The sequence below is a fragment of the Numenius arquata genome, chromosome 8 (assembly GCF_964106895.1).
Source record: "Numenius arquata chromosome 8, bNumArq3.hap1.1, whole genome shotgun sequence".
NCBI classification, from domain to species: domain Eukaryota; kingdom Metazoa; phylum Chordata; class Aves; order Charadriiformes; family Scolopacidae; genus Numenius; species Numenius arquata.
In genome coordinates, this window is record NC_133583.1 from 24,068,623 (window position 1) to 24,096,459 (window position 27,837).

The 27,837-nt window shown below is 44.3% G+C and overlaps 1 protein-coding gene across 3 annotated transcripts in view; it reads right to left on the reverse strand.

Moving 5' to 3' along the window:
* The window catches only part of BICD2 (BICD cargo adaptor 2), a 103,219-nt gene that overhangs the window by 27,217 nt on the left and 48,165 nt on the right, over positions 1-27,837 (reverse strand). For all 3 annotated transcript variants that reach the window (XM_074152860.1, XM_074152861.1, XM_074152859.1), the window contains exon 2: positions 21,449-21,661. In XM_074152860.1, coding sequence (XP_074008961.1) covers positions 21,449-21,661 — 213 coding nt within the window. The remainder of the gene's footprint in view (positions 1-21,448; positions 21,662-27,837) is intronic.

Here is a 27,837-nt window from a genome sequence, read left to right on the forward strand (position 1 = left end):
CCTCTGCCCTGAGCGACCCCAAGCACAGGGGAGAAAGGGGAGCTGGAACACAAGGGCCACAAGCTGGCCAGGCTCTCAGCTGTATGAGAAGACTCACCTCCACCCAAAGTGAATCATATAGCACTTATAAAATATCATTACTACTGTGTGGAGAATTGATGGACATAAAATCACATTGAGTGTTTGAGACTAGGCTGGATGGGGCAATATAGCAACCTGGTTCAGTGGGAGGTGTCCCTGCCCATGGCAGGGGGTTGGACTAGATGGTCTTTAAGGTCCTTTCCAACCCAAACCATTCTACGATCTAGCTGACAAAACCTCTCAACTCAACCTAGAGAATATCCGACTACGCAGAAGCCTCTCATCCATCCTGCCCAGGAAAACACTGTGATCTGAAAGTGATTTTGCCTGATCTAAAGGCCATAGACCACTCTGCTTCTGCTGCTAGAGGGCTTGTCTTAAGTGTTTTCATCCTCTTAGCTTTGCCTCAGAGTTCTGCGTGGACCCCTCTTGAGTAGGACTGGTGCTAGAAAGGGCAGGGATCTCCTCAGGACCAGTTTGAAGCAATCCTCGCCTGCATATCAAAGCCACAACTACCATCCTTCACAACTGCCAAATGCCTGCACCTTAGCACCTACGTTTCTACTATACCCCAGCACATAAAGTTACATACAATTTGACCCCGAGTATTAAAATAATACAGACAAAAATCTCAAGGTAGCTGGTTCCCTCCTTTCTTTTGGGCATTGCAGAGCCCGACTGCTGTGAGTTTGGGCTCCGGGTCACCAGCCTGAGGCTGGTCCTGCCAGCAAAGCTGTTCCAAGGTTTCTGTTACCTCCAACTCCACCGGATCCTGAGCTCACAGGTCAGTTTGAGCTCCCCCCTGCAGTAAAAATGCTCACACCTTGTTTTACATGTCATTGTTATCATCCAGAGTCAAAACTTAGTTTGCCCAAATTTATTACTAATTCTAGGATTAGAATTAATGCTTCATGCATTAAATATTTCTAGATATGATAATTCCCTCTTGTGTTCTTCACAGGAAGGATTTACAAAAAAGGATGCAGACTCTTGGGAAAAAATACAGAGTGGCTGGAAAGGACCTCACCTCATCTGTATTCTGTTTCTCTGGGGAGGAGAAAATCACAGAATCATTCAGGTTAGAAAAGACCCTTAAGATCATCAAGTCTGTCCTGTTTGAGGTAAAACAGAACCAACATTCTGTTCAGTAATTTTACTTCGTAGCTAGGTCTCCTCTAACTCTCTGAAATTAACAGCATTTTGTGGAGAAAACTGTTAGCTCCCGGAGTGCTGAGACCAATGTTTATAGTCAATGCCAAGGAATGGCGTGCAGAGAGGCTCTTGCTTATCCTTATTGCTTTAACAACCAAGGTCAGCCAATTTCGTTACGTGGGGAGGAAATGGAAAAGCATAGAGGGGTCCCGCCTGTGGGGAGGAGGGGATAGGAGAGGTGACCCCAAACTGACCAACAAGGTCTTCCATCCCATCTGCCCCATGCTCAGTACAAAAGCTGAGGGATCAAAGGGTCAGCCTCTTTTCTCCAGTGGCCGACGTCCAAAGAGGACCTTGTCTGTTCATCTGCCTTTGATCCTGATCTGTGTGTTCCTGAATCCAGAGCTGGAATCCAGTTCCCATCCATCTCTGAGTCCAGTCTGGGACTTCCCCAGTGCCTGCCGGTGACGTGACTGTCATCCTGGGAGCTTGATACAGTTTTGTATATATTGTATCTATGTTGTTATTTCCTTTTTATTTTATTATTAATATATCATTAAAGTAGTTCAGTTCCTTCTGAATCTGTAATCTCTTGACCTTTTCTCCTCTTCTCCTGGGAGCAAGAGGTGGGGGGTGAGCATCTGTCGCATGTAATTGGTCAATTTGGCCTAAACCATGGCAAAGTCCAACTGTTAACCTAACACCACTCTGCTTTCTCATTCACTGCGCCTCCAGCCACATCTGCACCCATGTTACCATGTGTGCACACATACTGGTGCAGCATAAGATGCTCCTTTGTGAGGGGAAAGATTTATAAATAAAACACCTGTAGGCACCATGGCTCAGGCAACCTTAAGTTGGGAAAAGAAGCAGTTTTATTTCCCATACAACCCCTGTATAAAGTTCAGGCTGTATCACAATAGGCACACATCGAATGCTGGGTCACAAAACCAAGTCTGGTGGGGACTGACTGCCAGGTACAGATATACCTATAGCTGCCTTCTACATATGTAAAAACATATTACAACTACCACCCCAGACTTGCGCTCATGACATTTGTTCAGCATTCAACTATGCTAACTGACATGTGACAGTCACTGAGTTACTCAAATGTCACCGTCATAGCTTTTATACTTTCAGTTCATGAGCCACAGACATCTCTCTTCAGCCCTGCACAACAGACATGGACCAGCCTTTGGACGCAAATCTGTGTTTATTCTAATTGTATCCAGCATCTGTGTCCTCTTCTCCAAACACTGCTTGTGAAATTACTAAGAAAACAGTTCTTCTAAGTGACAGAAAAATCAGTGTGCTCTCAGGAGTGTTTTATAACACAAGCACATTCAAAAGAAATATTGCGAAAGGCCACACAACCAGTAGAGAGAGTCACTGCCTGCATCAGTCGGACTGTATTTTCCAGAATTTATAGCAAGTATTTTTGGTGTCGTGTTCACACAAGTCCACTGGAGAAAAATAAAGCAGATATTATGTTAAACTGCAGTTTGGACCCGTCTCCACCCTTTTGTTGCAAGTCATGCCATGCCATGGTCTCTCTGCTGAAAAGCTGCTCCACTTCCTTAAACCTTAGTGTGACTGCAGACAGAGGCTGATACAAATAGGGAAGGAAAGAGGAAGGGGGATCACTGTGGTCACTTAGAAGCAGAAGAAATACTGTTTTGTTTGTGTGTTTTCAAAAGCAAAGTCAAGCTTTAATTGCATTTCATGCAGAAAAAAATTACTGAGCCAAAAAATCCCCAAGGGAGAAACAACTCACATGCCAGTCAAAGTCTCCCTTCCCAGGTACATATCTGAAATATTATTTCTCTCTGGGAAGGGGCTGGGGGGAAGAACCAAACAACAGAAAAATAGCAAGAAAACCCCAGCAGTAGCAACTGCAGCCAAAAGCAGGCGAGAAGCCCCAAGCCCAGCAGTACAGCACTCGTCCCCAGCACCGTGGCAGGAACCTGAACCAGGCTTAGGTGCCACTTGGCCAGGGCTGCCCCACTGGCAGTGTAACACCAGCCCCCAGACACAGCGCCTTGAGTTGTTCTTCAACTAACACTAAAAGAACTTCCTAAAGTTCCTCACGTCACCCCTTTCAAGGTTGTCCTACACCTGGGCCAGATATATCCTCAATTTATGCATTTGGAGCCACTCAGCAAATCTGACCTGGTTTCTCTTTCCTAGCAGAAGTCACAGTCTTACTTTCTATTTTTTGGACTAGGAAACAAGATCTGAAGAGCTCTAATTCACATGAGACACGTCCACTGCTCCCAAGCACAGTCAGGTTGAATTCCATGACAAATATCCTGCAGGGAACAAAAATCAGAGATGGCAGGGAAGAGATGGAATACATGCAACTCACAGCACATTTATTCTCCTGCCGAAAGTGGGAAAAAGGGCATACTAGCTATTTATCATAACTTCTACATAATGCTCCCAATAGCTGTGAAGAGTTAATGGAAGACATGCAGCTACACTGAAACTCTGTTAGCAAATGTGCACAATTGCCTGGTTTTCAGTTGTGTTGTGTTTTTTTTTAACCTCGCATTATCCAAACGCCTACCCCATGTGTTGTTCGCTAACTATCTGTTCAAGTATTTGATCCAATCCAGGGTCAAATCCAAATCACATCCTCCAAACCCTTTCTTTGTCATGGGGAGGGTTAACACCTGCGCACACGTGGCTGGGGCGCTCACCTACTCTTGTTGAAGGTCCTTGTACAAGAATCCAGCCCTACTCCAGTGATTCTCTCCAACTGCAACCTTACAGCCCAGGCAAGGATAAATACACCTCCCCCCGAGCACAGGCTTCAGCTGCCCACCCAAACTGGTGGTCTTTGCCTGGTTGCCCACTGGGCTCTAAACATAATGTGTCTGGCACTGGTGTAAGCCCACGCAGGCAGCGGAGCAATGCCTTCACAGAAACGAACAGGTCAATGGTGTAGAAGCTGGGAGGACTGGAATGAGCCTTGTGATCAAAAGCTGGGAGCACTGATAAGTCTTTGAGATTAGAGGGCAACTTTTTCAGCCCATCCGAAATAAGCCATTTTAAAACTGGAATAAATCAGTTATGCTAACGGTCTCGTTTCCATACAGTGATCTCATCACCTATAAAACTGAGCCATCTGGGAGCGGGGTGGGAGTTTATTACAGACCCCCAAACCAGGACGTAGAAATCGATGAAATATTCTATCAGCAACTGGCAGAGCTCTTGCAATCACTCACCCTTGTTCTCATGGGGGACTTCAACTTCCCAGATATCTGCTGGAAATATAACACAGCAGAGAGGCAACAGTCCCAGAGGTTCCTAGAGTGTGTGGAAGACAACTTCCTAACACAGCTGGTGAGCGAGCCAACCAGGGAAAGCGCCCTGCTGGGCCTGCTGCTAGTTAACAGAGAAGGTCTTGTGGGGGATGTAAAGGTTGAAAGTCATCTTGGGCAGAGCAATCATGAAATCACAGAATTTTTAATTCTTGCAGAAGCAAGACAGGGAGCCAGCAGAACTGCCACCTTGGACTTCCGTAAGGCAGGCTTTGGCCTGTTTAGGAGCATGGTTGAAAGCGTCCCGTGGGAGACAGTCCTGAAGGGCATAGGTGCCCAGGAAGGCTGGTCATACTTCAAGGAGGAACTCTCAAAAGCGTAGGAGAAGGCCATCCCCAGCCATCCCCAGGTCCCATAAAACAAGCCGATGGGGAAGAAGACCGGCCGGGCTAAATAGAGGGCTTTGGCTGGACCTCAGGGAGAAAAGGAAAGTCTACAATCTCTGGAAAAGGAGGTTGGTTACTTAGGAGCAATATCAAGGTGAAGATATGCAAGGGAAGAATTAGAAGGGCAAAAGCCCAAGCAGAACTTAACTTGGCTACCACAGTTAAAGCTAACAAGAAGAGGTTTTTTTCAGTATATCAATAAAAAAAGGAAGGCTAGGGAAAATGTAGGCCCACTGAAGAATGAGGTGGGTGCCTTAGTGGTGGAAGACACAGAGAAGGCGGAGTTGCTGAATGACTTCTTTGCTTCGGTCTTCACTGCCAAAGCTGCCCCTCATGAATCCCAGCCCCTGGAGACAAGGGGGAAGGTCTGGAAAGAGGAAGACTTTCCCTCTCTTGGGGAGGACTGGGTTAGAGACCACTTGGCCAAACTAGACATACATAAGTCCATGGGCCCTGATGGGATGCACCCACGAGTGCTGAGAGAACTGGCAGATGTTGTTGCTGAGCCACTCTCCATCATTTTTGAGAGGTCTTGGAAAACAGGAGAAGTGCCTGAGGACTGGAGGAAGGCAAATATCACACCCATCTACAAAAAGGGCAAGAAGGAGGACCCAGGGAACTACAGGCCAATTAGTCTCACCTCTGTCCCTGGGAAAATAATGGAGAGACTCGTTCTGGATGTCATCTCCAAACACATTGAAGATCAAGAAGTTATTGGAAGTGGTCAACACGGATTTACCAAGGGTAAATCATGCTTGACCAATCTGATAGCCTTCCGTGACGTTGTAACTGGACGGCTGGATGAGGGGAGAGCAGCAGATGTCATCTACCTTGACCTCAGCAAGGCTTTTGACACTGTCTCCCATAACATCCTCATTAGAAAATTAAGGAAGCGTGGGCTAGATGGGCAGGCAGTGAGGTGGATTGAGAGCTGGCTGTGTGACAGAACTCAGAGGGTTGTAATTAATGGAGCAGGGTCAAGTTGGAGGCCTGTAACCAGTTTTGTCCCTCAGGGGTCAATACTCGGCCCAGTCCTGTTCAACATATTCATCAATGACCTGGACGAGGGGACAGAGCGTATCCTTAGCAAGTTCACCGATGATCCCAAACTGGGAGGGCTGGCCGACACTCCAGAGGGCTGTGCCGCCATCCAGCGTGACCTGAACAGGCTGGAGAGCTGGGCAGAGAAGAACCTAATGAAGTTCAACAAGGGCAAATGTAGGGTGCTGTACCTGGGGAGGAAGAACCTCAGGCACCGATATAGGTTAGGGGTGGATCTTCTGGAAAGCACTACTGAGGAGAAGGATCTGGGAGTCCTGGTGGACAGCAAACTTTCCATGAGCCAGCAATGTGCCCTTGTTGCCAAGAGGGCCAATGGGATCCTGGGCTGCATAGGGAAGAGTGCAGCCAGTAGGTCGAAGGAGGTCATTCTCCCCCTCTGCTCTGCACTGGTGAGGCCATAACTGGAATACTGTGTCCAGTTCTGGGCTCCCCAGTTCAAGAGAGACAGGGAACTGCTGGAGAGAGTCCAATGTAGGGCAACTAAAATGATTAAGGGATTGGAGCATCTCCCTTAGGAGGAAAAGCTCAAAGAGCTGGGGCTCTTTAGCCTGGAGAAGAGAAGGCCGAGGGGAGACCTTATCTATGCTTACAAGAACCTAAAGGGTGGGTTGAAGGAGGATGGAGCTGGACTCATTTCAGTGGTTTCCAGCAATAGGACGAGGGGCAACAGGCACAAGCTGGAACATGGGAAGTTCCATTCAAATATGAGGAAAAACTTCTTTCCGGTGAGGGTGCCAGAGCCCTGGAACAGGCTGCCCAGGGAGGGTGTGGAGTCCCCTTCTCTGGAGATCTTCAAGACCCGCCTGGATGCAGTCCTGAGTGATGTGCTCTGGGCAACCCTGCTTTAGCAGGATCTCTAGAGGTCCCTTCCAACTCTGACAATTCTGTGATTCCATTTTTCAGCTGCAGGAGCAGAAGAGGGGACCTTGCTCTCCCTGTGCGTTCCCAGCCGTGCTGTTCCTCCGGAGACCGGAGCTGCTCCTCCTGCAGCACCTGGGCTCTGCACCAGGGCTCCGGCAAGCATGGGAGCTGGTATGGAAAACGTTGACCCAAACCTGACAAGTGTTACGAATGGCACTGTGTTACCATCTCCCCCTTCCTGCACTGAATTGCTTGCTAAGAGCATTTAAACTCCAGCTGCTTTTCAAATCTCAAATCTATATGCTTGGCATTGTTCCATCTCCTTCACTGCCACAAAGAAAACATTTAACTCTTCCAAGGCCTCCCAGTAAGCTTTTAGGTAGCTGCCATCTCCAACCTCATGCAGGGCTGGTGGAGCCAAGCCCAGATCTAAAAGGGGTCATTGCCACCCAAAGCGTCCCCAGGCCACCACTGCCCGCAGAGATGGGCGAAGCTCACTGCTGCACCCAGCACAGGTTGCCCACCGTTGCCTCAGCGAATGGGTTGTGAAGGGATTTCTGCATGCCGTGCTGGGATTTTCAGGTGGTATGAAACAAGCTTGAGGTTGTTTGGGCAAGCCTCCCTCAAGCTGAAAGAAGGAAGAAAAGAGCTGGGTAACTGAGACAACACCCCTCTGCATCCAAGGGCTTGCCCGTCATTGCCCCGGGTTTGGGAGGGCACAGGGATGCCGCCCCTGGGGACAGCTGAGCTTGCACATACCTTAGGAATATCTGAGCTCAGCCTCCAGCTGCAGCAATTCTCCCTGTGGATGCAAACTAGCAAGGGACTGGAAAGATGAAGCACGCTCCCAGAAAAACAAAGTGAACAATAAACCAGTTAGACATACACAAGAAGCATAAAGAGCCTTTGCTGCCTCTCCTGTGGTTTTGTCTACAGCCCACACTCAGAGGAATAAAGTAGTACCAAAAATGTATTTCAATTAGTAGCACGTTTCATTTTTTAAAGAAAAAGAGTATATTGTGACATCAAACATAGTTTTTTATATTTTGGATTAAGATTGCTTATTAAAAGCTAATAAACAAAATCTGTCATCCCCTGTATCTGCATTCCTTAACTGAAAACAGCAATAAAACCTACAAGTGAGATACTGCTCTGTCTGGAGAAGCTGTGGTGCCTCTGAGGAGTCACAGAACAAGAGATCACAAAGCAAATTTTGAATTTGTTGAAATTGATTTCAGATCCTTGAAAGCTCTCAGGGTTTCATTTCCCAACTGAAGCATATGACCTGGACTCCTCCAATGCACCAGGTGTCCTAGGAGAGTCAAACACTCGCAATCTACAGCCTTAATTTGGTACCAAACTCAAACCAGACCAATTTCCCTATCTAGAAATTGGCCCACATCTCTGGTTTCAGGAAGACACTGCTCCTCTCAGGAGCAGCCAAACTGCTGAAATATGGCTTGCAATACATCCACAGCAGCCCTCATCAGAAGGGGGACTTTTGTGGGTGAGGTGATGGGTGGCTGCCTGCTGGCCCTGCGTGTGGTGAACCTCCCCGTGCTGCCCCAGCCCTGGGGATGGTCCCAGGCACCGGGGAGCCTGGGGACAGCAGCGGTGAGGAGCCATCACCCACGGGGGAAGCAGTCAGGAATCCCTAACGCCATCGGACCTTTCCTCGTCATCACCGCAGCCCAGGTCCTCAACAGCCTCACTTGTCCCCAAACAAGATAAAAAAGTCTAATGCTTTAGTATTTCCATAAACCACTTTTTCTAACCCACTGATAACTTCTAATTGATTTTCTTCCTGGGCAAGCTTTTTTGTTGTTGTTACTTTTGCTTCTTGATTTTAACATCCTTCTATTAATCAGTGATAATTAATGACCAAAAAACTCCCACTTCAATGATATTAGAGACCTGTCCTACGCTGTGCTCTGTACCTGTAGCCCAAAACTGCAGTTTTACTCTGCTGTTCCTTTGCAAACCTATGTTAGATTTGCCTCATCAGAAATGTCCACAAACCACATATTTTCAATAATCTTAAGTACAAGTTTCTCTTGTTAATTAAAGCCTGCCCTCCTCTGCTACAAGGTCTGTTGAAGGCTCATTCATTTTCTTACTCGTATTTCTTACTTTAATATTAAAGGCCTATTTTAAAGTTTCCATTAACCATTTCCAGCGGTGACAGTCTCTCTGGGGCAGGTTTAACACCAGCGCTCTGCAGCAGCGGGCCGGGAGCACGTTTATGGTATTTCAGCACTAGATACCACAAATCTGTCAGACTTAAAAGAATTTACAATCAAAATAAAATTGACAAAATGTTGAAGTTAGTACAACCATCAAACATTAGATGTCTCCTACTTACTTTAGCCATAACTAATTTATATGTAAAGCATGAGATGAAAGCTTTGGGTAAAGTCATACTCCCAGCATTAGTGGCCTATTTTCACAAGGTGCCCCACTTCCTGGCTGTGGAAAGTGCTTAGTTTACACTCCCCGATCCTACCAAGATACAATCATCTCAAAACCACTAGCTTAGAGCTCCATTGCTACTTCAAACAGTTTCAATGAATTAAATCCCAAAGGTACTATCTATCTAAATTAATGATACCTATGATACCACTTTATAAGTAGCAGAGGTATATGAAAGATTTTGCTTACATTTAGATTATGGAAGTGGTACTTATTTATAAGAAAATGCCACGGAATAAAGGAAAATACTGTAATTTCTTTTTTTTAATCCAGCCTTATGGAGGCTAGATTAAAAAATACAAAATTGAAAAAAAAATAAATTGAGATTTTTCCCTCTATAGGCATAGTACTCTTTCGGGAGTACAGCAGAGGTGAAGCAGATGCCTGGCAACTCCACAGGCCTGGAGTTACATGGCACAAGTCCTGGGGTGACAGCCATTCCCCCGGAAGGCCCACCAGGTCGACCCGTGTGTGTGGTCACAGCAGTCTTCCCTCCGCTGCCGGGGCCGTCAGAAACTCCCAGCACCCATCAGCCTTAGGAAACCATGCAACCCATGGATGCGGTAAGCTCCATACCATGATCCTGGATGAAAAACATCTCCACTCTTCTTCTTCCTGAGCAGGATCTGCTGATGGTATAGTCCTACCAGTCTTCACTCACCAAAAACCACCAGCTTTCCTCCTCCAGCTCCCGCACACTTCCCGCTGCCGAGCCGGGATTACCCAGCATTCCCAGTGCAAAGCTCTTGTTTCTAACCCATCAGCAACATTTTCTAGTAATGCTTCACACACAGCACACCCACCCGCACACTGCATGAATTGCAAGTGTCCCCAGTGAACATGTTTTTAATGAAGTTGCCATGTGTAACTTGCATTAAACTAGAGGCAGGACATCTGGTGAGAGAAAAGGGTCGGGTGAGGAGGGATGGAGAGCAAGAAGGGAGTAGAGGGAGATCCGTGGGGGCATAACCCCACAGCCTGCATCTGTGTTCAAACGGGGAAACCGCAGGTCACAACAGCAGCAGGACGCAAGCAGCTCGGATTTGCTTTCAGCAGCCTTGTTTACCACTTAGCAGGACAGACTTTAATAACTTTCTGATGACCTAATACAATTACTTCACACGTATTATGACTAAATGATGAAACCTCCTTCCCTTTTCAGAGTGGTACTTCAGACAGTGTGTTACATCTAGCTTGTATTCTACAGAAATAAAAAGATGTGGGGACACAGCAAATTGGATCTTCATCAAACAATGACTAAATGCTGTTTCCAGAAGTTTCCTTTGTCTCTTGACTGTTCTTTTACAGCTAAAAGAGGCTTTGAAAAGCCAAAACCACCCCTGGGTGCGTTGTTCTGAATGTATGCACGCCACAGCAGCCTCTTCCTCACAGGACACACTTTGGGCAGAGTAGCCAAGTTCTCCATGTGGAATACAGTACATTGAGGTTTTATACCAGTAATTAACAATATACTGTTTTGTTCTCAACCACTTGCACTCAAAGTGCATGCTCTGTGCCTATTATAAGGCCACTGACCTATATTTCCATAAAGCAAGGAAAAAAAAATATCAATCTTTGGCCATACAAAAGTAACAGACTGCCCTCTTTCTATGAAAAAAAGGAGTATTTTCTTAGGAACTGTTTTGATAAATGACACTAAAATTATAGTGTATAAAATCTACATGTAGACAAAAGTGGCAACAGCAGAACAGAAGAGTCCTTTTGTCATGAAAAAAGCTATGTTCATCAACTCCATGCTAGTTTTTCCTCCCACAAGAGCTTTTGCCCAAGTTCCTCTGAGCTCAAATGGCTGAGAAATTGTGACGATCAAACAGCTCTTAGAATAACCACCAGAACATACACTGCAATTAGTAAGACACAAAAAGGGCAAGTCTGCATTCTAGATTCTGCGTTTTAGGACAAAATACCATGACAGCGGCAGTGGTGGCATCCCATTCTCTGAAGCAGTTGTTGATGCCTGTACAGCTGGTAGCCACCAGCTGTCCCTACAAATACCGCTCCGAGAGCTACCGATTATTTTCACATTGCCCACACAACTGTAACACCATGAACTTCCTTAGCTGTTCTCAAAAACCAGATCCAAGCCAGTTATTTATCAGGCTGAAATCAGTCATCTTTTCAATCTCTGCAGCAATGGAGGGTCAGGATAACCCAGGTAAGAAAAACCGAGAATACCTCTCTGGCTTCCAGCCCTAAGCCACCCCACGCAGGAGCAGTGTGGGTTTCATTGCACCTGGTTATTCCATTCAGTGTTTCCCTCTCAGTCCTGGCTACACCAGAAACAGCCCAGACCAGCCCCAGTCTGACACACAGATACAGGGAGCTCTGGTTCAGGAAAATGCCTCGGGTTTCTCTCAACGGCTTAACTTTGAGAGCAGCAGATAACCTCCCTTTGGGCAATCAAATGCTAAAAAGTAGCAGGGGTTAATGAGTTAGCTACACTCGCTAATGAAATAAGGAAAGAGAATACTAATCAACATCACTTAAAAAAATCTGGATCCCCTCCTTCATCTGCAGATGATCCAGTGGGCATTTATGGGGAGCTGGGGAGACTTGATACATTACCACCCCAAACCCATTTCACCTAAAAAAAAGGATCAAGAGGAATATCAGTAAAATACATCAAACCTATACTTGAAAACCACAACATAGGGTGAAAGAAAAACGGAGTGGATTTTAATACAGTTGCAAGAGCAGCAACAGCACAGCAATGTTCTTTCTGATACTACAGGCACATCCCCTAGCTGGCTCTTTGTGCTTTTGCCCAAGCCATGTTTTGTCACAAGCCACGTTCTTATAACATACCATATGTGACTTGAAAATAAATCTCAGGGTGCAGTTCTGAGTCAGTGTAGTCACTGCAGAGCTACTAGGTGGAACAAAGGATTTTTATCCCCAAGCATATTACAGTACTGCTTTGAGGCATAATGTAGACACACTCTGTCCTATTTTCAAAAAAAAAAAAACCCCAAAACCAATCAAACAATGTGACCCAAACAAATCTTGTTCAGATAGATTGCCAAGGGCCACCTGCTTTAATGGAAGCAGTGCCAAGAACCGGCAAAACAAAGCAATCTCCCCGCTTTTGCATCTTAAAAATCACACCACAGGCAAAGTGGAAGTTTTCACTCAGCACGAAAAAACCAAAACAGAACAAAAAGGATGAAACCTCTTTAATTAACAGTTTGCAAAGTAACTTCAAGCCATTTTTTCACTGATTAGAGTGCTTCAGCTACTATTTTAATTGATTTTACATCTCTTAAAGGTTACAGCTGCATAGAATAGACTTTCTCCCTCCACTGCTCGTGGTAGTGGGAACCCTGGGCAGAGGAAAGGTGGTCATGAAGGTGGGGAGGGGCTGCGCCTGAAGGGACTCATCCTGCTCTTCCCGCAGCCCCCACAGGCACCCAGCAATTCAACTGCGACAGGACAATGCAGAGATCCCCCCCAGCATGCTACCAGGTTAATTCCCCAACAATAGCGCATCTAAGTGTAACCTTAACTGATAACCCAACCTTTCAGAACCATATTTAGGAGTTTTATAATGTCAGAAGAACAAGGATTTATTTTAATATTTCTTTAAAATCTGAAAATACACAGAGTTCAAATGGTGACTTTCAATGCGCCCATTTTCAGCCTTAATTCATTTTTGGACACTGAATCTCTTAGGCAGCAGCCGTTACAGCAAGAGAAACACTGTAGTTAACATCTTTCCTCTGAATACATCAGTGCACAACAACAAAAGACAAATCACGAGCAGATGCCCCCTTGAATACGTGCAAAGCACATCAACTGACTTTCCACAACAATTCATCTTCTTTGGAATCGATTTTTATTACGTTTCAAATGGCTACAAACACCATGCAGTACTTCCTTTCTGTAAAAATACTCAGAATACTCAGATCTCATCATTCTTAAAAAAAATTTTAAAAAAAGAAAAAAAAAAAACCAAGCACTGTCAGTATAAAAATCAACTTTAATGAAAATAAAAAGGTGGGAAGAAACCAGCTGCCATCTGCAATGTGCCAAGCCAGCAGGCAGCAGCATGTCACTACCACACGTTATCACCGCCTTTGAGCTTCCTGCACTGGACAAAAGACAGTTGGTTTTTCCTTTTTCTAAAAAAAAAAAAAAATAAAAAAAATCAACACAATACTATTCACACTGTGACCCTTCTAATTCTTTCAATACATTGGAGGACAAGCAATCCTGTCCTGCACACTAAATTTGATGGGCTCAGTACCCTCAAGACAGAGGCTCGTCACTGCTTTGCTTTTAGAAACAGAGCTGTACCCATCTGCAAACAGCCACTTCTACGCTTGGAGCAGGTTTATCAGCAGATTTCCAGCCACACCGCTCTCTTCAGAGGTAACTCCTTCAGTGTATTTTAGCATGATTTAAATGTGCTTCTACATGCACAGTTCAAAAAAACAGCAATGAATCAAGGAATATCTTCTACATGCTGCTGTGGGGTCTTGTTTGAGCACCAAACCCAGGCCCAGACGGGACCTAAAAGTGCACAGGTAATCAGCCCTGAAAAAGCCTTTGTGCTTGGGGGCTTTTCCCATTAGAAGTTAAGGGCTGCCATGGGATCCTCAAACAAGAAATTGTGAGAAATGAGCTGAATTTTGCTTCAGCTACTTGGTATATTTCTATTTGTGTGCTCGGTTATAGCATCTAACTAATCCTTACAAGTACCCTGGAATGGCCCAGAGACTCTGGTTTACAAGAAGCCATTTAGGTAAGGAGAACCGAATTGATGGTAGACTGATAAGCGAACAAAGGACAGTAGAAGGTGATAAGTGGATAAAGGCCACCTGGGGGGTGACTGAAGAAAAGAAGGATATGGACACTAGATCAAGAAGATGACCACCAGGATGTTTGTAACTACTAACATTAGACAGTAGATATTAGCAGAACTACTAACATTAGACAGTAGATATTAGCAGAAACTGTGAAACAATGTATTGTTAATTAAAGGTTTGTGTCTTTAGGCGGTCGGGAAGAATGTGAGCTCCAACTTCTCAGCCAATGAGAAGAGAGACAGGTATTCAGGCAGCCGGGAAAGAAAGGTATAAAATATCTAAAAAACTAAAGATGTGTGTGCCTCTACTTTGAGATGCACCCGATTCAGCGCTGCTTCGTACAATAAACCTTTGCTCCAGTGACTTCGTCCTCTTTAAAATTTTAAGTGTGAGCCGGTGTTTCTCACAAAATGGAGGAGAATCATCTTTACCCCGGAGCATTACACTGAAAGCCATGTCACACTGCTGCCTTACCTATTTCTACAAGCTTTCAGGGTGAAAAAGACAATGTGAAAAGGCACCTCCTGCGCTGCTCCCCATACCTGGTGTGGGAATGGCAGGAAGTGGTGGACAATACCAAGCCTGCAGCCACTCCTGCAGAGAGGACAATCACACCCAGCAGAGCCACCTCAGGAGGTCACACTTTGCAACTCACCAGGCAGAGCAGGGGAAACCCTGATTTCTTCTGCGCTCTGCTTTCTTACACAATTGTATGTTATTTTTTTCCCCAGCAACTTGACTGTGGAACTGGTCCCCCTGCCCCTGCGTCCACCTCTCTGGCCACCTCTGAGAGTTGTACCAGCACCCCGGCAGCTTCATTTGGTACACAAGGCTGGAGCCTAAAACCACCCACCAAAGCCCTGCTACAGAGGCTTTCTAGCAAAGCTCATCATATTCTGCAATGAAGAGATGACTTTTTTTGATTTAACTCCTTAAACAAAAGGAGCTCGCTCCTTGCTCTGGGCGGACATCCTACCCCAACCCTCCATCATCTTCTCACTTCTTTCTCCAGACCAACAACCTTGCACCTTGCTCCTGCTCCTTTGGTGACCGGGACGAGTTTCTCTCTCAACTCGTTCTGCCTCCACCAGGTCTCCAACTCTCTATACCTCCTAGAGGCAAGCTTTCTAAAAAAGCCTTTATTTACACCTACCTTCAGTGCAAGGAGACAACAAATCTTTCAGCACTTTCCTTCCTCTAAGCTGTTCACCCATATATGCAGCACTACAGACTAGACACCACTCACAGTGGGGAAGGTGGTTTACTCTACACCATACAAGTGTGTGCAGAAGATAAGTCCTCTACGAGCATACTTTTATTATATGATTAACATTACTTCAAGTTTCTTTGACCTTTGCAATATACCCAGAAATATTAAGGCAATAACATTGGGAATTGTATATGTCTTCGTTGCATTAAAAATGCATTTAATTTAAAAAGGGAAGAAAGAGCCTTCTTGATTTGATACAGCAATACAGGTCAGACTACATAAATCTTAGGACTTCAAATCTAGGATATATTGTAATAAACTACTTGAATACCTTTTGGGCCACTTAGCAGTAGTGCATAGTCTGTAATCTACAGCACAATAAAATGTTGTTTCCACTTACTCTCTGCTATAATGAAACCCACGGCTCCTGACACAGCTTTTAGGAAAGTAAAGGAAATACTGCAAAGCGTCTGTGTCCATTTGAAACATAATAAAAATCCATTCCAAAAAACCTGCTTTAGCAGAGCTCGGAGGCTTTCCTTCCTTGGCTACAGGGGAGGTGTGTTCTGTATTTTCCTCTGTGGTGACCAGTGCATCCAATAGGCAGAAACAGAAAGTAACACAAAGGACTATTCAGCACCATAGCTATAAATCCTAGTGGGAAAGAGAAGTGTAATCATAACTTTAGGAATACTCTTCCTTCACTGATGATGTTAAGGAAACCTGGAGAACTTCAGCAATCAGATTACTGTGTATTTATAGAAGAATTACCAACCATCATCACTCTGAGCAGATAGGGTCATGTCTAACAAAGAACTTAACGGCCTGCCATGGTGAAAACACTGGCTCTGAAAAAACAAACACTTGCTAGTGATTAAAGTCAAATATTGTGAACAGACCGTGTCCTGGGCTTCACAGCAATGTCTCTTCACCTCGACTTACATATTTTTAACTGCAAGGCCCAGAAAGAGGGCACCTGCAACATTGCTATGTCCAAGAAAATGGAGAGATGACTGAGAGCAAAGCATTCTAGCACATGTAAGGCAGTCACGGCCACGGTCAAAGTGGCTTGAGCTAGTGCAGTGCCTCTTAACATTTCCAGCGACTGAAGCTCAGCTCCCATTTGAACCTGTTCTAATAAGAGTGCTTGCAATTTCTGTGTGTCTTTCCGTGAAGCATTCAGCTACCCACAGCCAGAGACCAAGGTCTAGGTCTTAACTGAAGCATGAAGACATCAGGGCTGGTTGGTTAGTTTTTTAGGTTTACTCTGAGACTATGGGTGAACTTCCTAAGCCGTAAACATAGTTAAGGAAATTATCTACAGGATTAGACTAGAGCATGAGGGTTGTTAGAGTCACTTGAGAGTCTGGAAAAACAAACTGATGACCTTTCCTCTGATGTGAGGCAAGAGAAAAGGATGGAGGGATAAAACTGGCAGATATTCACAGAGTATTGGGTGAGCAATACCCAGAGTGCTGGGTATTGCTTTTCTCTAAGGTTAAAAACAACAAAAAAAAAACCCAGGAAAAACAATTGTGCATCCATGTTTGACACAGACCTGAAAATCCTAGCATCATCAACAGGAAAGAAAGAGTCCCCTGCACATAGCAGGGCCAGGATCTGCATGGTGTTCATTATCCTTCAGATTGACACACACTTTCTTCATGAAGCCTACCAGCCAACAATGCAGAACAAGAATGTTTCTTCAGAACGAACCTCAGAAAAACAGCTTCCATTATACAGCCTTGGTGGACTGAAATTACTCATATGCTACTGCTGCATGTTTTAAAAAACCCACAAGTTATTTAGTACATACTATATTGCACCACATCACATCAGCTATTTTTCTTAACTAACGTATAAAAGCACACACACTAAGCTATATTTCTTTCTTTAGTTTACGTAATCAGAACACTTTTTACTCTCCTGGGAAAGAACCACTCATTTATTTTTCAGCTTCTCTATACTGGGCATGGCTGCCTCATGACTTCACAGCCAAATCACCCTATGAAATCTCTTTTGATGCAACTAAAATACAGGAGAGATGAAAGAAGATTAAAAAGAAACAGCAATTAGCAATTACTCAGGAGCAATTACTCCTTCCAGTGACTCTTCCAGGCCATGGGAGCTGCTGAGCTAGCTAATGACAGCAGTAAAACTCATAATCTGTAACCACCCTGTCAGCCTGTCCCAACAGGCCAAAGTTAGATAATTCAACAGACAGTGTCAAAACGACTTGTGTCTGCTACAGCAACTCCAGGTGTACCAAACTCACTCTTCTCCTTCCAAAAACAACTCATTGCTTCTGTGCCAGTGTCCTGAGAAGACATGAAAGGAATGACAGCATCTTAAACGCATCTTGAATGTGCTTCCAACCGATGCGGGTGAACATCTGGCTTCAGCCCACCACCACCACCGCTGGATACACTCAACCATCTTCCTTGTGCCACTATTAAGGACTGAACAGTATTTTCAAAAAAGCCCCAGCAACAGTAAATCTCTGTACCCTATCAGACAGCTACAGAACAGCAGATAAAAACTTTTGCAACCAGCCCTGACATATAATAAAATATGTCCTTTAAAAATAACACAGAGATTCAGCATCAGTTGATTTCCTGACCTTTTCTTTTTTTTTTCCTCCTCTTAAATGTCCTTTTAGTTTTGACAGGAGGCGGCCTCTGTCTGGCCAAAGGACACACAACCAAGCATTTTCCACATCCTTCCTCTTCTCTGGATCAAATTCAGAACGGTTGCAATGGAAGTAAAGTCTCCTGTTCCCCCAGACATCTTGCAAGTCAGTTCTCCTGACAGGCAATAATACAAAAATACACACTATAAAGACTAGATTTGCCTACAAATGCTCTCTACAAGATGGAGAAGAGACACAGGAGTTTTTCTTTCATCAGCAGTCAGAAAAAAGGAAGGAATTTCCACTCTGTCTCTGCGGTATAAAACAGTACATCATATTCCAGGTTCATCCCCACCACTTAGGGACTGCAGCTGCATTCTTCACAGCACAAAGGCTCCCTGCACTAATAGTAACACAAAACTTTCCTGCACAGCAACAGGGACTGGGATAAAGCACACTCCTCATCTTGCTTACTGCCTTACAAGGGCCACAACATGTTCTCCTGGATTCCTCTCATACAAGGCTTTCACATTAAATTTGCTATTAGATCTACAAATCACGACAGGAGGCCTGTGCATATCCTCCTGTTTCCACTTACCTGGACAAAAATGGTGAAATAGCAACTACTTGAACTTGTGCCACTTTCTGATGCAGCATACAAGAGAAAAGCCAAGTCCCTCAAGATGGTCATGTTGACCTGGCTTTTCTGTGGGCCAGGAGAAGGCCGATACCTCTGTTCACACAGTCTGCCTCACTATTCCCTGACAGTAATAAGGCAATTCAAACCAAAATGCAACACACAAATAGGCATCTTCCGAGGAAAAGAATCCCAAACCACACATGGTCAATTGGCCCAGATGCTTACATTTTAACACTAACACTTCTATGCCATTTTTCTTTCCCCCCCTCACCTCTTCATCCCACCGCAATTTACCAGCAGAAGAAGAAACAGCTAGACTAAAAAAAGGCAAGGAAAGAAGAATGCGCACACTGAGATGAAACAAAGTGACCAGCAGAGACACCCCTAACTCCAAAGTTCCAGTTGTTTATCACATTAGGCTTTTAAGTTTATTTAACAGAGTTCACAGAATCATAGAATGGTTTGGTTTGGAAGGGACCTTAAAGATCATCGAGTTCCAACCCCCCTGCCATGGGCAGGGACACCTCCACTAGAGCAGGTTGCTCAAAGCCCCATCCAGCCTGGCCTTAAACACCTCCAGCGATGGGGCATCCACAACTTCCCCGGGCAGCCTGTTCCCAGTGCTTCACCACCCTCACAGGAAAGAATTTCCTCCTAATACCTAATCTAAATCTCCCCTCTTCCAATTTAAAACCATTACCCCTTGTCCTGTCACTACACTTCCTGACAAAGAGTCCCTCTCCAGCTCTCCTGTAGGCTCCCTTCAGATGTTGGAAGGCTGCTATGAGGTCTCCCCGGAGCCTTCTCTTCTCCGGGCTGAACAACCCCAGCTCTCTCAGCCTGTCTTCATAGGGGAGGTGCTCCATCCCTCTGATCATCTTCGTGGCCCTCCGCTGGACCCGCTCCAACAGGTCCATGCACAGGATATGCACAACTCCTGTGTTGAGTTTCTATTCAAAGTGTAAAATCAGTCACATCCAGTTAATTATCAACAGCCTTTAGTCAAGTAACTAAATATATCTTCCTCTGTTCAGCAGAAGAGAGCTTAAAATAAAAAAAAATTTGAAAAAATTAAAATCTTCAGAAGAAACCCGACATCACCCACTTCCCCTCTCCCTGCACCCCAGTTCTCACTGAGGCCCATTTCACACGAGCGTATTTGTGCAAAAGGGAGTGTGGGCAAGGTGGAATGACAAAGCACAAGAAAAAAGATACCCTAAAACCTTGCAAATTGACAGCTCATCCGAGGGCTGTACAAAGCAAAATGCAGCTCCAAGCAAAGGCAGCTGAAACATGGCAGCATCAAAAAGGAAAAATCCCCTTCAGCTGCAGCGAGGCAGGGAGCTGGACTGAAACATGCCCTCTCAACACGCTCTTGAGTGGCATTTGAAGCCCGTTACGGACACAATGCTGACTCTGAGCTGGGGAGCTTTTCTTTTAAGCTGTTCTTGAAGGTTAGGAAATAAAGGCAAGAGTTGCGTGTGTGCTTGCACGGATCAGTTCCTTGCCTAAGCAGAGTCCATGGACTGATTTCAGCTCTGCTATCCCACAGCCGGGACTCATGAAATTAAAGGAGTTCACCTGGGACAGTTTGCCCCACAAATCTCCTCCGTCGTACTCCAGAGAGGAGTACTATTGAACCCCTACATCTCCACAGAAGTAACCCACATTTCCTCAAGAATTTTACCACCAAATATTACCCGCATATTTGTTACTATGTCCTAAAGAAATTAAACGAGAGAATTCTGACTTTTGGCTGTGGCCATTTAGAGTACGCTGAGCTGAAGCTGTGGGATCTTAGCCAAGCTCCCCTCCTGGCAGGGAAGGCCAGCTGATTATCCCACGGCTAGATGACACTAGTACCCAGCACTTCAAAGGAAGGTGCAAGAAAGCTCATGACTAATAATTGCTGATTATTTACCGTGTCTATCTGTGATTTACACTCTGTATTTTACTCAGTCAAAATTTAAGCAATGGTTTGAGCTCTCAGAACAATCTTTTCTGCATCAATGACACAGAGACTCCTGCTGAGCTACAGATTTCCTAAGTAGTTAAACTTTTAAGTAAATTTCTCTGCAATTATTTCCCTTCAGAAATAGGTAGTTTCAATACTAAAACAGTAATAGGTCAAAGGTATTTTGAGACAGTAAGTTAAGCAACCTATGAAAAAGTAAAAGCCATCACTTCCATAAGAGAAAACACAAGACTATATATAAACTTGACTATTACTCCTTTTGTGCAATTCAGTGTTTCGTTATGCTCCCACATCCTTCAAAATGTAGGGTGGAAAAAGTGATAAAAGGGGAAATTATGTCCCAAATATTTTGCAGCAAGAAAATCTGTATTGGGAGTGTGGCAGAAAAAGTACATCCAAAGCACCTCTGTGCTTGGACTAAACAGATTCCTCTGCTTTTTAAGGTAGCAGTTCTGGGACTGAGAGCAGGTGTGTGCAGTGCCCACAGCACCAGCGTGGCCCCTCTCTGTCAAATGAGCTGGGACACAATACAGTGGTTACGGCAGAATTAGCAGGCATTTGAACAAGGCAGAGAGAATTCGTACCAGGTCAAAACAATACACAACAGGCTGGTTCAGTGGATGGAACCAGAAAGCTGGATTTACCGTACTGTTGAATTACAGCTTCGGCTGGATGTAACACCTTGCTGAAGTTTCAGAGAGACTACCCATCCTAGCAGCTGCCAGTTTTAAGCAGATATCGATCAGCTCGAGAACCCTCCTTATTTTGGTTACACAGCACAAGACAATATAACCACAACACAAGCTGTGGTGCACACTGTGCACCTTCACTCACCTCTTTCAGTTCCTGTGCAACAGAATTAAGGCGTTCATTTTCAGACTGGGTGTTGGCAAGGACGTTCCTGAGCTGCTTCAGTTCTGTCTGCAACTCCATAACCTTCTTCATGTAGTACTCTTCCTTGGTAGCCGATTCCTGAATCAAGGTCTCCTCTCTGCTCTCTCCATCTGCTGCCACCTTCTTGTGGTTGGTATGAGCCTGCCCAAAAGCCTAGGACAGTCAGAAAACAAGTCTTCTATTAGTGAACTGAGAATTTTGCGTAAGTAACTTCCATTTTAAATAGTTGAAGCTATTTACCCTTATATTTCTTTGATGCAAAACAATGCAACCTTTTCCTACATGTCCCTCTTCTGGGATCAGACCTTTAGAGTAAAGCCCATCCGGTGCCACCCCCTGCCCTGGGCAGGAATACCTCCCACCAGACCAGGTTGCTCCAAGCCCCCTCCAACCTGGCCTTGAACCCCTCCAGGGATGGGGCAGCCACAGCTTCTCTGGGCAACCTGGGCCAGGCTCTCACCACCCTCACAGCAAAGAAGTTCTTCCCCACATCTCATCTCAATCTCCCCTCTTTCAGTGTCAAACCCTTCCCCCTCGTCCTGTGGCTTCCCTCCCTGATCCAGAGTCCCTCCCCATCTCTCCTGTAGCCCCTTCAGGTACTGGAACGCTGCTACGTAAACACTTGTGGAAGAGAGCAACCATTTATTTATGAGTCTGCTGTTAAAGCGAGACTTTGGTTTCCACCAGGACACCTGCAAGATGACCAGACGCTTTTGCATGTACATAGTCTCTGTGGTTGGGTCAGACTCACTTCTGCAGAAACAGACTCACTGAACACAGATTTAGCATTAGCAGCCCATTCCATTTCTTCAGCTGGGAGCGCAGTTACTCTTCCTGACCTTGCTATACCAAAGAAACACATCGCCACCTGCTCCCTGCTGGAGATTACTGCCCCCTCAAACCTGCTAACCCCCGGCAGCCCCAAGGGAGCGAGGTCAGCAGGGCTGCCCTGTGACCAGGTGAGGCCAACCGGAGTCATTCTGGCTGAAGTAGATCAGTGGACGCTCACCCAGCTCTGCCTCCTGTCCTTGGAGACATCATCTCCAGCAGTGTGCCAGCCCAGGGACTTAGCGGCAGGTCACGGAGATCTAACCTCTTCAGCACAGCATGCCTCTGTTCAGACCTCACATTCTCATTTTTTACCCCCTCCTGCTTCTTTTTGGGTGTCTTCGTTTTGCCTGAGACTCCACCAGGCGATGCTCCTAGCAGCAGTGATCTCCAGCACACGAGCGAGCAGCTGCTGGACCGCAGCATTTAAGAAAGCCATCAGTGGCTTTCACTAATAGATGTTATATAGCAAAGAGTTTAACATTTTAAGTAGGCATATATTTGTAACACATGGCCTAGCAGATGGACCAAAGTCAATGAGATTAATGAATGATATCTTTTTAACTGCTGCATGGGTGTGCACCACAAGGCAATCCAAGATGTATTTGGAGCTTTCCGGTGCCACAGCATCTTTTGGGATGCCCGAGTCCATATGGCAGGTTTTCATAGCCAACATTAATACCAGGCATTAAGCCAGGTCAAGGACAGATCAGCATCTCATAAAACTCCTTGTCTAGTCATGCGTTACATTTTCAACTAATCACCTTTTGCTAGCTCTTCAGAAATACACTGTTGGCGCAGAAAAAAAAAAAGAAAATCTGCTTTGAAGAGAAGCAGATTTCAGTATTTTATTACTTCTGTATATCGCACCAGACACATTAATAGTACAGTAATTATTGAATATACCAGGGCTGAAATAGATGATTGAATGTGCTAGCTCTTCCTACAGTTAAAAGACACCCACATATTGCTCCTATCAGATTAAATTTTATTTCCGATAAGCAAGTCAGAGATACAAGAGACAAATATCCATTGAAAAAATTGTAGCCAGATTCACTGAGATGACCCAAGGGAAATTAAAAAGCATCACATTTCAGACAGAAAGTAAAGCACCATCTGTGCAAGTCCTTGTCAAATGAGTTTCAGCAAAGCAGCTTAAAAGCCTAATACCTAAGATCTCCATAAATGTTAAAGGGATAGCAAAAAACATGTAAGCTTCTCAAATACACTATCTTTTTTCCATAAAGAATTAAGACCCACATTTTATAGACCTGCATTTATTACAAATCTGACATGGAGAAAGGGACTCTGGGCATCCATTTGCCCAGCAAAGTAGCACCTTTGGTAGCAGGATGCCAACGCAGAGCACACAGAAGCTCAGGGTACTCAAAGCCACATCTGAACAGCCAACCATGATACAACTGAGAAGCTCAGAAATACCACTAAGGGAGAAATTCTTGAGAATAATGACTAATTTGCTCTTAAAACTTCTGATGCAGATGCCAGCCTTGGGTTTCTTTAACAGCTAAAAAGAGAATGTCATCGTTTTGCAGAAGCCACTAATGACAGGGAGTATGTGAACACAGAAACTGGCATAGCGGATGAGACTGGGCTTTTTTTTTTTTTTAAATCCACTACCCTGTCTTCTATAGAAGCTAATGCCAGATGCTTCAGGGAAAGGTGCAAGAAACCCCATAAACTCCCAGAGTTGGGATTGCCTTAAACCTTGAAGCAGAATGCTTAGTATATATTTGGAAGAGCTATTAACATTTAGTTACCCATGTAAAATATATTTTTCATGGGTTTATGCATTTTTGGCCTTGATAAAATCCTACAGTAATACATTCTGTGTTTTAAATCATACTCTCACATGACAGTTTTTGGTCAGTTTACAAGTTTCCCACGTTTTCATAAAAGAGAACATATTTTTGTTAGGAGACTTTAAGGTGTGTTGTTATTCCATGATCCCCTGTCAAGCATTCCGTGGTTTTAGATACTTCCATCACACCCCTCTACTCCCTGATGAGGTGAAGTTCAGTAAGTTGTCACTTTTATGTTTGAGAGGTTTTTTCCATGCTCCCTTCTTAGAAACTGCCTTTTATGATGGCTTGTCCCAAACAGCACGACTAACCCAACCAAACAGGAACCACAGATGTCAGCTCACACAGACCAGCTGCAGGAATGAGCTCATGGATCATCCCTACCAAAGGATCCTGCTGTTCTTTGTGGGCCCCAGCTATTTCTGCACAGCAAGGCTGTTATTTGCTCTTAGCCAGCAAGCTAGTTAAGTTTCAGCAGAAACCCTGCCATTACCTTGATGGTATTACTGTCCAGGGTCAGGAAGATGGGTACAGAACCTGAGTAAACCATCTCTGGCACTCCACAGAACACATGAAACCTTCTTAACAGACATGGTCATCAGGACAGGCAGCCTGGAACAATTCCATCTGGGTGGATTTATAAGGCACCACTTAAAAAGCACCTCCATTCTAACCAAGCTTCATTATCTCTCTTGTACGTACTTAGAAAGGACCTCACACATTCATGTTCAAGCCATTTTCATAATTGCAACAGCCTGTGTGGAACAGGAAATTTAACTTCAACAAAATTGTGCAAAATTACAGGGCAATGCAATTACCTTCGATGGCTACAGCCCAGGCCTGTTTTAAATCAAGGTATTAAAAGGAAAACTCACTTTTTGCTGATATGCATGAAACCTATGAACCTTCACATACCCAGAAGTCCAGTATCTACCTACCCACTTTTGCTTTAACATTATATAAAACACAGAAATAGAAGTCAAAGTTACTCTGTTCTTCCTTCTCTTCCAAAACCTCTATTTCTTCCTACTAAGGTACCAAAATAGGGAATAAAAGCTTTCACAGTTATATCAGAATGATACTCTTGGGAGTATAATCTCTTCACAAAATAAATGAGTTTCTGACAATTCATTTGCACCTATGTTGGTGGATGCAAGGGCTGCAAAGCATCATGTTCTGCTGAACAGCTGCCTCAAGGAATTAAAGCAAGACATTAATATTAAGGGACTATCAAAGTTCACTACTTCCAGATTTCCCAAGCTCAGACCAAAAGCAAAATCAAGGAGTTCACAAACCAAAATGTGATCTTGCTCTTTGCTCAGCTAGATGCACTCCTCAGTGCATTGGAAAACACTTTATACACTGCTGGACAAAGGTTGAGGAGCTTCCATCTATTTCTTCATGAGACAGTATCTTACAAGTTTGTGCATGAAACCCTTCACACTGAAAGAGGTTTTCAGATAAAACTCCAAGCTTTGAGAAGAAAGTATTCCCAATTCCTTGAAGATTAGCACACTTGTTAAGGTATCCAGTACTTCTTAACAAGATTTTAAACCTAACCTTTTTCAAAAAGTTCCTTCATGTGCTGATGTTCACTGATCACATGAGATGTGAAGAACCTCTGAAACACGCTTCTTGGAGAGTGTCAAATGCTGTGCTTCTCTCAGAACAGTTGCTGTGATATGGGAGATGCAAAACCTGATCTCAGCCATGCTCAAAAGCAGGACTGTAGGCTTTGGGGAAAATTGGAACACGGCTGCTTTGTTTACTTCTTTCTTTGATGTGTCACTCCAGACCTCTACTTAGCCAGAAGCAGGTCCTAAAAGTAATGAAAGTCACCAAAGTATCCTGGTTATGCGTCTGTATTTTCTGGCACTTCCTGAACTAGACTGCTGAAAACAAGAGGTTCATGGACTACCTGGAGCCTCGTCAGTTTAGCATAGCACAAAATACTAGGATGCCACTATCAAAAAAAAAAAAAAAAAAGTGATGCTGGAGAGAGGTCTTTGAGCAAGAGCAAATCCTCTGCTGACTTCTGCAAAGAGCTGGTGTCCCTGAAGGTCTGCTGAAATCCGATACTAGTCCACATGCTGCACAGGGACTACTACAGGCCTTGGTGCCTCCCTGAGCACCACAATTTCATCTCCACCCATCTTCTTACCCAGTGTATGAGCCGAGACACACACTGAACCACAGCAAGAATGGACAGGCAAAGAAAAAGCCTCAGAGCTGCTTAAAGCATATGCACTGACAAAGAACGAGTCACAACCCCCCCGAGATGTTACAGAGGAACAAAGAGCAGAAATAAGATCTCCCTCTTGCTCAAAATGATGGGAAGGTTCCTGTGCCATGAAAGAATACATCCAAGAAGACAGAAAACAACAAAAATATTTCAGTGAAGGGGTTTCATAAGAGAAGTTGCTTACAAATTCATGTGTCACCTAAAACTGAACTAAAATGTTTTCCCTATAAAGAACCAGGGGAGTAGGGAAAGACAATCATTTCAAGGATTAAGAAAGAGAGAGGAAAATCTTGAAGGAGCTCAGGCCTCCACAATACAAATCAACTTCTGGACAGTATGTGTCATCCCAGTAACATGCAAAATCCGATTCCTTCAGAAATTCCTTTCAGAAAAAAAAAAAAAAAAAAACAAAACACAAAAAAACCCAAAACAGACTTTGGCTTGCAACAAACATGAAAAACAACTTCCCCCTGCCAAAACACATGTTGCTCGTGTAATTCTTCAACCTGAACACAAGCCTAAATGATCTTTTTGAAGAAGAATCTACTTTTTTTTTTTCCCCCCTTTGGTCAGCTTATCTCACATTATTTAGTTCAGAATTAACAAAAGAAAAACCCAACATATTCTAATATATGCATCAGAAACCACGGTCAGGTTCTCAAAGAGTTGCAGGTACTTGCTTAACCAGTTTATACCCAGCCTGGAGCCAATACTGGACATTGGTTACTATTCACAGACAACCTCACTGAGCTTGCTAATGCCTCTTCATATACAGGACCATAAAGGATCATTTCATCCTTTTTGAAACAAGCTGTCTGCTGTTTCATCACAGCTGAAGCACAGAGATTATTCTTTGGAAAACCTCTCTTCGATAAACACATGTTTTGAGTGTTCCTAAAATTTTCCTCTCCATCTATAGATAGAGAGAAGGACAGATGCTTTGGTGAACAGGGACAGTAGCACATGTTCCAGTGAGTGACACGCTGCCAGATTTTCATACTGTGCACCAGTTCTTTCCTTAAATGAAAACAGTTCAAGGCCAAAGAAAAAGGGGGGTAAGGTAAAATTCAAGTAAATCACCTATTTTTTCCCTGCGCACAGCTTCTGCTTGCTTGCAGTCCTTGGAGCACATAGATTTCTGAGTTGGTGAAAACAGACATTGAACAGTCTAAATGATGGTGTTGGGTTTTTTTGATCTTGGGGGTGGGGGGTGTTGCATTACAGTATTTACAAAATCCTTGGATGCTCCACAGTCGCATACATGCAGTACTATATAGAACACACGTTCAGTGATGAGAAGCAGGCAACCAAGCTGCACAGATCCACCAAGGGACAGCAATGGAAAAAAGGCCAAAATACAGTGTAGCTTTGCTCCTGATGCTTCCCAGATCTAAAAATTAATCTGCTGTTTCTAATAAAGGATAAAGAAAGCTTGAAAA